Source organism: Eriocheir sinensis, unplaced genomic scaffold, assembly GCF_024679095.1.
Source record: "Eriocheir sinensis breed Jianghai 21 unplaced genomic scaffold, ASM2467909v1 Scaffold196, whole genome shotgun sequence".
Lineage (NCBI taxonomy): Eukaryota > Metazoa > Arthropoda > Malacostraca > Decapoda > Varunidae > Eriocheir > Eriocheir sinensis.
Genome location: NW_026111361.1, coordinates 520,683 through 534,568, shown reverse-complemented (window position 1 = coordinate 534,568; position 13,886 = coordinate 520,683). Strand labels below are relative to the sequence as shown.

Genomic DNA, 13,886 nt, shown 5'->3' with positions numbered 1-13,886 from the left:
AGTTAAGGGACATGTATTTCGTCGCTTAAGTACAATATGGAGGCGTAATATCGTATTTTGGAGGCGGGGGAACAAAGTATCCCAGTCCCCCCCCCTCCGTGACGCCCCGAGGCGGCCGCAAAAAACTCACTAACTTTTCAAAAATCGCTAGCAGCGATTCTATCAATTTGCGAGGCATGTATATGGGGTTCAAAATGCATAGAATAATGAGATCTAACCCATGGTTAGGGTGAGAAGTACCGCGGTGAGATGGGCAGCTCTCTGGACATTTACCCTTCAGGCGCCAAATATGGCAGTAGAATCTACTTACCAAAGAAGGGAGAACGTCGGGGCGGCACTCCACGTCAGCCGGGCAGCCCGTCAGGCGGCAAGACACGCTTGTTGCCAGCCACCTCACAGGCCCTGCAAGACAGACGTGTGGCGTTAAGTACCTCTCTCAGCTGATTACGAGCAACATCCCCGGGCACTTCGTCACTCCGGCTCCCCGCTTTTTTAACCCTTCGCCTCTCCAAACTGTGTCCTTCAAATACTTCTGATTATCGCCCTCCTGCCACGTCTCCTTCCCCTTGCAGCTGCCACCCACGAGTGTCCAGGGGCGGCAGCAGCCTGACAATTGGCTGAAGCATCGCCTGTTATCAGCAAACAAGACGCGACGCCCCGCAGAACACCCCACGGACGCCCCTCCCCGCCCGCAGCCAACACAACTTTTCATACCTGAACATAACTTCGCGCCACCTGTTCGACGTGCGCCACAGATCTATCTACTACTGCGTCCGATAACTTGGGGAAGAAGACACTGTGCAAGGGGGAGGGGAAGGAGGAGGAAGAGGGAGATGAGGAGGAAGATGAGGAGGAAGAGCAGAAAGAGGTCGAAGAGAAGAGACAGAAGAAGAGAAGGTTAAGGAGGAAGAGAAAGAGGAGGACGAGGAGGAGGACGAAGAGTAGGAGGAGGAGAAAATTAAGTAAGTTGATTGATGGTTCAACAGAAACAGACACCTTTTTTTTTGTTGATTCTGATATGCATAACCTTACACTTTTCAATATTGAAATCCATTTGCCATGTTCGTGCCCAACTACTTAAACGTTCGAGATCAGCTTGGAAGTGTTCTTTATCCGTTGTCGTAGTGACTCTGCTGGCTATTTTTGTGTTGTCGGCAAATTTCGATATTTTACACGATAGCCCGTCGTCAATGTCATTTACGTACACTAAAAACAGAACAGGTCCCAACACCGACCCCTGTGGAACACCGCTTTTGACGTCTCGCCACTCAGATGATATACCATTCATAACAACTCTCTGTTTACGGTCGGTAAGATAGCCTTTGAGCCACTTATGAATATTACCAGTTATACCGTGAGCTTGCAATTTACTAAGGAGGCGGTTGTGAGGGACTTTGTCAAATGCTTTCTGAAAGTCCAAATATATAATGTCTACTGATTGGCTTTCATCGTACACATTAAAGATGTATTTGAAGAAATCGAGAAGGTTAGTCAAACAGGAACGTTTGTTTCGAAAACCATGTTGCGAATCCTTAATTAGTCTGTTATCTTAAGAAAGCTTTACCATTTTTTCCGCGAATGATCGTCTCCAAAACTTTGCACACGATTGACGTTAGACTGATCGGTCGATAATTACCTGGTTGTGACTTGTCGCCTTTTTTAAAGATAGGAGTTACGTTAGCGAGTTTCCATTCTAGTGGTACTTTTCCTGTGTTTAGCGACTTTGAGAATATGTTCAAGAGGGGCTTGCTGATCTGATGTTTTGCCTCTTTAACCCTAGAAGGGTATTTCTGTGCCATTTGGAATCACACACTTGCGTGTTTCTAATTTTCGCGCGCATTGTTCACACAGCAATGGGTATTTTGCAACATTTGATGTTTATATCCTCTATATTCCACTTGCTCTCGTAGGGGAAGGGTGTGCGTCAGTGCTCCACATTTGTTTCTAGGTATGGTAAGTAGTTGTGTATCCAATTGGCACAGGTATTGTTGCAACCCAACCCTTGTTATATGGGCTCGACTGAGGTTACAAGGTAACGTGTGCCGAAGCACGTAAGTTCTGGGATATTTAAAGATGTATAAACTAATATATTTATTTAAATAATAAATTGAAAGCGTTCAGAAACGCACGGTACTTCTTTCGCCTTGTATAGTGGCGCGAGTATTGTCACGATACTGACTCACGGCGTTATAACACAAACACAATAATATGAACACAATAATATGAGAAATGGAGACAGTAATCACTGTTCCTGTAACATACAATAGTACACAATAATAAATCCTAACAAATTCCTAACAATTCCTAACAATTCCTAATCTATGCCGCACTGGACCTTAATCTACACAGCTCACACTTCTACTCACGAACAATACAGAAGACAGGATCTTGGGTGAGGAGCAGGACTTGAACGTGACACGTTTCTTCTATCTTGTCTCTTCGTTTCTTGAGTTCTTCTTTCTTGAGCTCTTGTTTCTTGCGTTCTTCTTTCGTGAGTTTTGGCTTGAGTCCTTCTTCTTAAGATCTTCTTTTGTGACTTCTGGCTTGAGTCCTTCTTTCTTGAATTCTTCTTTCGTGACTTTTGGCTTGAGTCCTTCTTTCTTGATTTCTTGTGTCTTGCTGCTTCTTGCCGCTTCTGCTTGTCGCGAGTGAGTGGAGCTTTGTTCTGTTCTTGTTCTGTAGCTGCTCTGGAGCTGTTCTCTGGCTGATGCTCCCTATTTTATACGCAGTCTTCGACGAGGATGAGGGAGGAGCTCGAAGGGTGATCGTAGGACCTACGAGGTGTGGCCTAGATTACTGCTTGCCCTAGGTTTGGCGTTTGTCCTGGCGTAGGAGGGGCTCAGGTACTTTTCGCGTCTCGTGGGTGGGTCTTCTGTTTCAGTGAGTTCCCACGGGGCCTTGTGATTTGTTGCTACTGTACGCTCAGCTTTCGTAGGTTCTTCGGAGCCTTGTGATTGGCTTCTAACAGCGTGACGTAGCTGTGACATTCTCTGGCGTTTCTTCCGTGGGGCTGGAGGCTAATTAGTATGCCCTACACTGTAGGGGGAAAGGTCAGATGGGCGTTGTCTGTTCTCATTTTCCTCGCCTCGGAGTCAGGTGTCAGGTGTCGCTGATGACTAATGATGTGAGAGGTGTCACTTAAACTACATCTTTCTTGCTTCGGTGTAGAGTGGCGCTGATGATTAATGACTTCTCCTATCGCTACTGTTTGTAACGCATGGGCCCGCTAATGGGCCGCTAATTGTCTTAGCGAGAAGGGACAGGGCTGGCGGCTTGATGGTCCAACAATGTTTCCATACTCACTTCGTCCTCGGGGAGATAACGCCCGAGTCGCTGTGGTGGTGGGGCGCTGATGTTGGTGATAAAGGATGGCTGGCGACGAGGGACTGCTCCGCGTGGTATGTCGTCATTTGAGTTACCCGGATGGTTACCAAAGTTACCAAGAAGAGGGTTAGAGTTACCCGCAGGGTTACCACAGTATACCCGAATCGTTTTTAGGATAAAAAAAAGTGTGAAGGAAAGTAGTCACATGTTCTGTTATGTTAGATCAATTGGCGCGAATTTTCCGAGTGTTGCAGTGAGTAAAAATTGCTGATCAGTAAACATGACCCATACACTAAACCAAGTTTTATATATTTTATACGTTTTTTTTTTTTTTTTTTTTTTTTGCGGGTTGAGTCATGGCCACAAAACGAACGCGACCAATTCCTGATGATGACATATGTAATATACTGAACTCCAGTGTGATGTCTCGGTCAGCAGACATCACACTGGAATCAATCACTGATGCTGGGAACTCCTCAGTGAGTGTTTGTGATGTCCCCCTCCCCCTCTAAGAATAACTGGTAAGTTAAAGTCAGATTTTTTATTTTGTTATTATAAAACATAGCTAGTAGAAGTCCGGATCACTTATTTTTGTACCAGAGTACCATTTAAAATCAATAAAACGTGTCTTTATATTTTATGTTTATTTTTTACTACAGTGAGGCCAATTGGAGTCACCCACTTCTATTCATTCCAGGCACCATGATTGCTGTGCAGCCCAGGGATGAGAGGCAGACTGGGGCATCTAATATCATTCTAGTTTAGTGTGGGCACATTTATTTATTTATTTACTTATTTATTTTTGAAAAAAAAATCTCAAAATATATATATATTTTTTTTTAATGATCTAAAAGACAGATTTTTTTTTTTTTTTTTTTTTTTTTTTAGTATAAAACATAGCCAGTATTACTCCGGAAAACTTTTTTTGTACCAGAATTTCATTAATCAATAAAACATGTCTTTATATTTTATTTATATTTTTTCCTTTCAGTGATTCCAATTGGCACACGTATACCCGGAACGTTAAAATTTTAGGGAATACCTTTCTTGGGTATAGAATACGCGGGGATATTTTATCTGGGCCGGGCGTTTTGTTTACTTTAATATTATCGATAATTTGTACTATATCACTTTCTACAATGTCGCTAATACTACTCAAGGATGTGTCATCAATACATCTAGGGGCTTCCGGTTGCCTTTCGGATAAGATTTTTTTTGCAAAAACTGAGTCAAAAAAATCATTCAATATATTAGCGATTTCTTTATCATCATTTGTGGATTCGCCATTTACAGTTGCTATTGGGCCAATACTGGGGGTGAGAACTTTTTTATTTCTTACGTAGGCAAAAATTCTTTGGGATTTGTTTTGTTGGTGCTTGCAATATGAAGCTCTAGGTTTCTTTTATTGAGAAGTGTGATTCTTTTTGATTCTCGGCGTAATCTTTGGAAATCAATTTTGTCTGTTTCATTATTTGTAATCAAGTATTTGCGACGCGCTCGGTTTTTATTCTTAATTTGGCGTTTGAGTTGATTGTTCCATCACTTAGGCTTCCAGTTGGCTGCTGGTCGTCTTTTACGGAATGGTACGCATAAATTCACGGCTTTACTTAAAGTTCCTGTGAATGTTTCCCAAGCTTTATTTATATCTGAGGCTGCAGACATTTCACTCCAGTCTGCATTCGCTAGTAAAATTCTTAGTTTGTCAAAATCCGCACGTCGGTAATCAGGTATTCTTTCTTCACTCGTTTTCAGGTCCTCTTTGATTTTTATCTTTAACGAAATCATTCGATGATCGCTGTCGCTGAATTCTGTACCAACATTGAGATCATTAACTAGGCTTTCTTTAGTTGTGAGAACAAGATCGAGGATGTTATTTTCGCGAGTTGGTTTATGCACATGCAGATAAAGCGCACTTTCTAATGAGTTACTGTATTGATCGTGACCTGAGTGTATATTTAATGTGTCTCCCCAACTCTTTACTGGTACGTTAAAGTCTCCCATAATTACAGCTTCAAATTGATTGCATATGTTAGAAATTTGTTCGAACAGTTTTCTTTCTATTTGCATTGCTTGGTTTGGAGGTCTATAAACAATGCCAACAACTAATTTACTTGAACGGTTTTTAATTTCTACGAAAACGGTGTCTATATTATTTATTATTTCTACACTGATAACACGTGGATTTAAACCAGCAGGAATTTATAAGACGACGCCACCACCAACTCTGTTTTCTCTGTCGCAAAGAAAAATTGAATAGCCGGGTAAGTTAAATTCCGCAATAAAATCTCTGTTATTTGTATTTAACCGTGACTCCGCGACGGCGATAATGTGGAAGTTTTCCGTTGCAGCAAGTTCTTCCAGGTCTATGAATTTATTTCGAATGCTGCGGGCGTTTACGTAACACGCGTTTATATGGTCATGGTGGGATTGGTTAGTGGTCCTTTGATTGTTTACGTGGCGTTCACTGTCGGGGTTCGCTGTTTTTTTTTTTTGCTTTGAAAATTGACACCTGCTCACTAAGGAGTCTTCCAAGTCTAGCCGCCACGACGGGATTTAGGTGCACACCATCGCGTTCGTACAAGTCATTTGCACCATAGAAGTATTTCAAAAGTTCACAAACTCGACATTTTATTGTGCACATAATGACTTAAGTCGGTTGTTAGTGCTGAAGGCTTTGCTGTAAAAAGCGTTACTTTCTCTCATCCGCGGGAGGATACCAGATGTCATTATGTTGTTTGTTTTTTCCTTGAATTGTCGGATCAGTCTATGATACTTTTCCATTAATTCTTCTGAACGATTGTCCTTTACGTCGTTCGTTCCGACATGGATGACGAACAGTGAGTTTTGGTCTGAGCCGGTCATAACATCGTCGCGCGCCGCAGTGATGCCATCTACACCTATACCGGGGAAACACATGCGCTTACGTTTCTCATATGAAGCACGACCGCAAAATTTTGTTAACTGACCTCGGATCAGTCTATGATACTTTTCCATTAATTCTTCTGAACGATTGTCCTTTACGTCGTTCGTTCCGACATGGATGACGAACAGTGAGTTTTGGTCTGAGCCGGTCATAACATCGTCGCGCGCCGCAGTGATGCCATCTACACCTATACCGGGGAAACACATGCGCTTACGTTTCTCATATGAAGCACGACCGCAAAATTTTGTTAACTGACCTCTGATCATGGAATCGCCAATTAACCGGATTTCGTGTTCCTCTTCAACTTTTACCTTTAAAATAGCAAATCGTTTGAAGGTCGTAAGTTCCAACCCTTTTCTTGGCGTATAAGGATTGGCTCCATTCCTTACAGGAATGAAACCGTCATCAGGTGCTACGGTACTCGAATTCCTCGTGACTTGGGCATAGATCGGCTCGGTCGGGTTAAACATAGAAGGGGCAGCGTCGCTAGTCTACGGCGTAACTATGTTGGCCGCAACAAACTCCTTCAGGGATTCGTGTTGTTTTTCTAAAATGTCATATTTCATTTTCAAATCGTCGTACTTACGGTCGCTAACACAAAAGCGACAAGCAGAGGAGTTACTAAAATACTTAGGAGCGAACTTCTCGCAACATACTTCGCAATCTCTCAGGTTGGACGGCATTTTGAATTAGCAATTTCTTAACTGACAATGAAAGCAAATAGAGCGCAGTTATTGTAAAACTTGTGGGTGTCACCATAATACAAGGAAGAGGAGGAGGAGGAGGAGGAGAGGAGGAGGGGGAGGAGGAGGAGGAGGACGAGGAGGAGGAGGAGGGAATTTAAAATATCTTCTTAATCCTAATTCCTTTTCCTCTCCCCTTCTCTTCCCCTTCCTTCCTTGAGAGAGAGAGAGAGAGAGAGAGAGAGAGAGAGAGAGAGAGAGAGAGAGAGAGAGAGAGAGAGAGAGAGAGAGAGAGAGAGAGAGAGAGAGAGAGAGAGAGAGGTGGGGAAGAGATATGAATGTAAGCCACCTCTGATTCTTCTATTTTCCTCCTCCTAGCTCCTCCCTCCCCCCCCCCCTCCCCCCCCCCCGGCAACACACAACAGGTCGACTCATGACACAGCTTGATCTCAATGTGTTTATCTTTCACAATCTCTCTCTCTCTCTCTCTCTCTCTCTCTCTCTCTCTCTCTCACACACACACACACAGTAAAAATAGAACTGAAAAAAAAAAAAAGATAATAAAAAGGAAAGTAGATTTCTAGAAAGTTTTTGAAAGGAAAAGAATGTCAAATAAGAAAAATATAAACATGAAATCAGGTGTCTTGAGAGCCGCACTGCCTTGATCGTCGCTGTCAACTGTCCGCCAATCAGCCAACACAAGGCAACAACAATAACAACAACAAGGGGAGGGACGGGGAGAGCTGAGTGGATTCCCTCTTTTCTCGTCAGCGTTCGTGGTTCCCCGTCCCTTTTACTTTTCCTTCACTTCCTCTTTGCTTCTCCCTTTCTCTCGTGCTGTTCCTATTCCTCATTCTTTCTTCCTTCTCCTTGTTTCCTTTCCCTTTCTTCTTTCCTTTCCTCAGTTTCCGCACCACTTCCTTACTACTACTTTTTTTCCACTTTCTTTCCGTTGTTATAGTAGGATATCAATGTATTATTATTATTTAATATCACCACGAATTAGGCATACAATTGTCAATGGAAAAACCCACGACAGATAGATCACGCCACCTTATAGGAATGTCGTCCGTCAGTGTTTACCGTCTCAGTTTTGTATACTTCGCACTCCGATGGTGCGCGGAGGTCACCTTGACATACGTGACCAATTGTAACAATTATTTTCCAACCTGTAACTCGCCACTCCTTCACGAGAGTCCGACTGACACACAACGACAGTCGCTCTCGCTCCGTCGCTTCTTGTACTTAAAGGCTACGAATATAATTCGCCTTAAGGAAGCTGAAGTCTTAATCAACACCCTTTAAACGCCCCCCGACAAGCCCGTTACATTTGGTTGGCAGCGGTCACCCCGCGCCTGTGCCTTCGCTACCTCGTTCTCCTCCAAGCCACGAGAACTCACCAACAAACTCCGGGGACAGGCGTACAAGGGAAGAAGGAGTCACAGTCCTGCCGTCCGCGGCAACGCACCTGCCGTCCGCGCCAACGCACCAGCCGTCCGCGGCATCTCACAAAGCGCCAGCTACGTGCAACTCACAAGGCGCCAGCTACGTGCAACTGACAAGGCGCCAGCTACAAGCATCTCTCAAGGCGCCAGCTACGTGCAACTCACAAGGCGCCAGCTACGTGCAACTCACAAGGCGCCAGCTACAAGCATCTCTCAAGGCGCCAGCTACGTGCAACTCACAAGGCGCCAGCTGCAAGCACCTCACTAGGCGCCAGCTACAAGCACCTCACCAGGCGCCGGCTACAAGCAACTCTACAGGCGTCCAGCCTACATGCCTACAGGCTCTACAGCCTCCAAGCCTCGAGCACACCAGCAGCAACTCTACAGGCGTCCAGCCTACAAGCCTCGAGCACACCAGCTACAAGCAACTCTACAGGTGTCAAGCCTACAAGCCTCGAGCACACCAGCTACAAGCAACTCTACAGGCGTCCAGCCTACAAGCCTCGAGCACACCAGCTACAAGCAACTCTACAGGCGTCCAGCCTACAAGCCTCGAGCACACCAGCTACAAGCAACTCTACAGGCGTCCAGCCTACAAGCCTCGAGCACACCAGCTACAAGCAACTCTACAGGCGTCAAGCCTACAAGCCTCGAGCACACCAGCTACAAGCAACTCTACAGGCGTCCAGCCTACAAACCTCGAGCACACCAGCTACAAGCAACTCTACAGGCGTCCAGCCTACAAGCCTCGAGCACACCAGCTTCAAGCAACTCTACAGGCGTCAAGCCTACAAGCCCCGAGCACACCCACCGGCCTACGCAGCCGAAAGCGAGGGCCACAATCTACAAGCCGCTCCCCCGCTTCAAGCCAGCACTGCTACGAACCCTGCAAGCCACTCCACGATCCGGAAGAAGTATTCACACCAGCAACGAGGAGGCACGCCCCGCTGACCTTGGGACACCCCACATGCCCCTCGCTCCACAGCTGGGGGCACCACCGCCGCTGCCGGGAGCATCGGCCCAAACCTCTTCCGGCAAACAGTCAGCAAGGGTACCCGCGGCCATCTCCCGTTGACTGCAAGCTGTTCCCACTACCGTTTCTTGCAAGGCGTCTTCTCAAGAGGTTGCACACCCAAGTCGTCTTATCTGCCACCGCCGCCCATCTCTTACTATAACAAGGACGACGCGGCCATCATTCGTCTGGCGGCAGTGTACCGGCTCCCATCCGCGCAACCGCGGCAGCTCAAATTGCTGGGTCAGCAGTTTTTCAACCTCCATTGCGAGTCCTCCGATGTCAGCCCATCCCTCACCTCTCACCGCCGCTGTGGCCGCGGCCGAGGTTTCCTGACGCGCCTACAACGACTGCACATACCCCAGGGCATCACAAGCCGTCGCCCTCTCCACTACATCAGCTGATTAATCTTGGTATTTGTGGATATTCCCTTCTTGTCCAAATATGCCGACTCGGCTTATTTTCATTATTGTCCGTGCAGGGGCACGATTTTTTATTTATGTGTTCCTAACACTGTTATTCAGTCATAATTGTGAGAGTAACGTTCATTCGCATACGATATTGATTCTTTCTTATTGTTTGCTAGCGAGTCTATTGAGTATAGTGTGAGTTCCCTGATCAAAGTTAATCTTCATCAGTGTGCCCTGCCTCCGTTTTCTTTTCACCGCTCGAGAGAAAACGTGAGCTTCAATGATATACTCACTTAACATACCACTTTGTTTATATAGTTATTCTTTCTATATATACCCATATCATTAGGGCATTCCATTATAACCTTAACTTCTATTACGTCTAAACAGGCACTTTGCTAGCCATTCTTTCTTGCCTTTTAGGGTTTCAACGCAAACTATTCATTCATACACGTTCCGTTTATTGGTTCATATTTACAGCTACCAACATATGCTCCTATTTTGTAAATGATTTACACCATAGTATGAACAAAGACACTCTCGCTAAACTCGGCGACACCTTTAAACAGTTGGCTCGTCCTTCAAGTGAAGAGGGACCGGAACACGATACCAAAACCAGTGAATTTACTAAGGTAATCTTATGTTCAGCCACTCATTATTTATCAATTACAGGCCGCAGAATTCGTTCACCCCCGGGTTCGTCTGCATACTTACAACCCACTCAAGGTTCAAGGACACCCTCACCAGCATCCCCTCGCACCAGCCGCAGTATTACAGGCTCAAAGTAAGGTCTCTCTCACCTGTAGTTTTTGCAAGCAATCAGGACATTCTGAACATTCTTGCTTCGCGAAACGTAGGGAATCAACACATTCAAGACAGGGCTCAGATAGGAGGTCAGGAGGTTACAGGGGCGGGCATCATTCATCACACAGGAACCCTAGGCCAAACCATCAGCGGAAGGCTGCCTTTTGCCATATCCACGGGAATTGTTTTCATGATTCAGACAGTTGTTCTGCAATACAAAAGGCCAAGGAGGAACATAAGTACAAGTCCTCAGCGGACAGTAAACCACACTCCTCTTCTCAGAATAAAAAGACATGACTTCGTGACAGCCCCGAGGCGTACATCCAAGTGTCCCTTAAGGAAAATACTAATTGGGAGCAACTTGACTCCGTCATTGCCGCCTTGGGACGGACAAGCATAATTGCCCTCCCTTGCAAGGTGGGCAAAATTTCACTCACCTTAGCGGTTGACACAGGTGCCACAGTCAATGTCATATCCGACTCCGCTTACAGGTCACTGACACGACAAGCGAGTGGGGGAAATTTGGCCGCTCCAAGAGAACGACCTGAATGTGGTAGGCGTGACGGGCATCACTTTGGGAATCCTTGGGCGAGTACCACTAACAGTCAGCTTACATGAAAAAGTATGTCCCTTTCGAGATTTCTTTTATGTCTCTAGCAGGTTTGCTTTACCTGTGGATGGGATCTTAGGATTAAACGCCATGAAAGACCTGCACATAACCATAAACCCTGAAAGCAACGCGATCGTGTATCAAGGCCGACGCATACAGGGGATGGTAAATCCATCGCCTCTGTCAACTGTAATCTCACCCTCAGAGGTGGAAAATGACCAACCCACCACAGACTCAGGGACTGCCACCGCCCAAGTGTCACCTCTTACGGTCAAACCACACGAAACCATTGCAGACTTGTGGCGGACAGTAACGGCAGTCGTAGAAGGTCCTCATATAGTTCCGGATCGTGCTGCAAAACTTGTTAAAATCCGTTTGCCTAACGCCCCTCCGACGGGCAGTGATGTGTGTATCGACGGAGCTCCTCACATACACCGCGTGACGGTGGAGGTAACTCTTGCGACAATCAAGGAAGGAGGTTTTGCAGAGGCATTGGTAATAAACACGTCTGGATCCCCTGTATCCTTAAGACACGGTGTTCGATTATGCCAGTGTCTAGTGTATGGGAGAAATGTCACCCCGGAACCAGCTGAATACCCTTCAGCCCAAGTCTCAGGCATAACCTCGGCGTGTCAGGCTTCTCCCGAACAAGACACAGCTAATTTAGAGGCATTCCTAAAAGTGGCACACTATTCCGAAATTAAGCCAACCTTAGTCCAGCTTCTGGAACACTATCGGGGGGCGCTTGCTCTACCAGGCGAGCCGCTTGGAGTTACGCAGTGTGCTGAACACCACATTAAGTTAAAACCCAATACAAATCCTGTATATGTCAATGCGTACAAGCTCCCCCACAGTCAGAGGGAGGTGGTGCAACAACTTATCTCTGAAATGTTAGAACAAGGTGTCATCAAAGAATCAAATTCCCCGTGGAATTCACCCTTTTTTCTGGTTCCAAAGAAAGACGGTTCTTATCCTCCTGTGATTGATTTCCGGCGTGTGAACACCGCGACCGTGGATGATCATTTTCCGCTTCCCGTTCTTAGAGATCTTCTGATGTGTCTCGGTAGAGGAAATAAAGTATTTACGAGTCTTGATCTGGTCAGTGGCTACTGGCAACTGCCCATGGCCCCCGAGTCACGTGAAATAACGGCTTTCAGCACGCCTCATGGCCACTATGAGTGGACGAGGATGCCGTTCGGGCTCAAAGGAGCTCCCTTGACCTTCCAAAGGACAATGAACAGTATTTTTGGTGACTTGCTGGGCAACTCTGTCTATGTGTATTTAGACGACATCATCATAGCAAGTAAAGACGTGCATGTACACATGGAAACACTAAAAGCAGTCCTACACAGACTTCAAGAGGTCGGATTAAAGCTCAAAATCACCAAATGTGAATTTTTAAAGCCTCGGATCAAGTTCTTGGGGCATGTCGTGGACGAATTCGGCATCCACACGGTGGACGACAAAATAAAGGCTATTGCCGAGTTCCCTCAGCCAACGTCTGCGGACAAGGTACGGTCTTTCTTGGGTGTCGCAGGTTATTACAGACCTTTCATTAAGGACTTCGCAGCACGCGCGAGTCCCCTAACCCATCTTTTAAAGAAAGACGTACCATTTCAGTGGCTCCCAGCTCAACAAACGAGTTTTGAGGATTTAAAGAAAGCGCTTACACAGGCTCCGGTCCTTGTCTTTCCGGATTTCAAGGACCCCTTTCAGCTTTGTACCGACGCTTCGGCTAGTGGAGTAGGAGCCGCGCTGATGCAAACAGACAAGTCCGGCAAAAAGCATGTGATAGCGTTCGCCAGTCGAGTACTTACAGCTCCGGAAAAGAACTATTCTGTTACCCACCTAGAGGCTCTTGCCATTGTGTGGGCTCTGAAGCATTTTCGTGACATAGTGATGGGGTACAAAATTGTGGTGTATACGGACCACGCGGCCATAACTGATCTTTTCAAGGGAAAAAACCTACACGGTCGTCTGGCAAGATGGTTCTTAACGATCCAAGCATACAATCCGGAGATAAAATACATCACCGGGAAAACAAATGTGGTCGCAGATGCCTTATCTCGGAATATTCCGATAGGCGCGATTACCACCCCAGAGGTCATCCACAACTTCACTTCACCTGAGCTACACACTGCTCAGCGAGACCACTCTGTGTGGAAGAGGTTAATTTACGCCCTCGAGTCGGGAGACGAATCAAACCTTCCTGAATTGCCAGTTCCCTTTTCGCAATTCTTCCTATCAGAGGACAACCTCCTTTGTAGGTCATGGCCAACCAAACCGGTACCTATAGACCAACTGGTCATCCCAGACAAATACGTCCCCGTGACGCTTAAGCTGGTCCATAACACACCCATTGCGGGTCACCCAGGAAGAGACAAGACGCTATCTGTCACCAGACGAAAATTCTACTGGCCCACATTACGGGTTGATGTAGAAAAACATGTCGCACATTGCGTCGTTTGTGCTAAGCACAAGGGGTCCATCAAAGGGCCAGCACCTATGTTGCAATACCCAGTACCAGAGGAGCCATGGGATGTTGTTAATATAGACTTATTACAGCTCCCCCAGAGCCAACATGGCTCGCGCTACTTATTGGTGTGCGTCGACCAGTTCTCTAGGTTTCTAGTTCTAGTGCCTCTCAAGGACAAGACAGCCACACGCGTGGCCCA

At 46.1% G+C, this 13,886-nt stretch overlaps 1 protein-coding gene across 1 annotated transcript; it reads left to right on the top strand.

The window, feature by feature from the left end:
* Positions 1 to 249: 249 nt before the first annotated feature.
* LOC126990755 (translation initiation factor IF-2-like) lies at positions 250 to 9,602 on the top strand. The gene is made up of 3 exons (XM_050849415.1): positions 250 to 422; positions 8,702 to 8,811; positions 8,861 to 9,602. Exons 1-3 carry the CDS (start codon positions 250 to 252, stop codon positions 9,448 to 9,450), a joined length of 873 nt encoding a protein of 290 aa, XP_050705372.1. The 3' UTR covers positions 9,451 to 9,602.
* Positions 9,603 to 13,886: the final 4,284 nt, after the last annotated feature.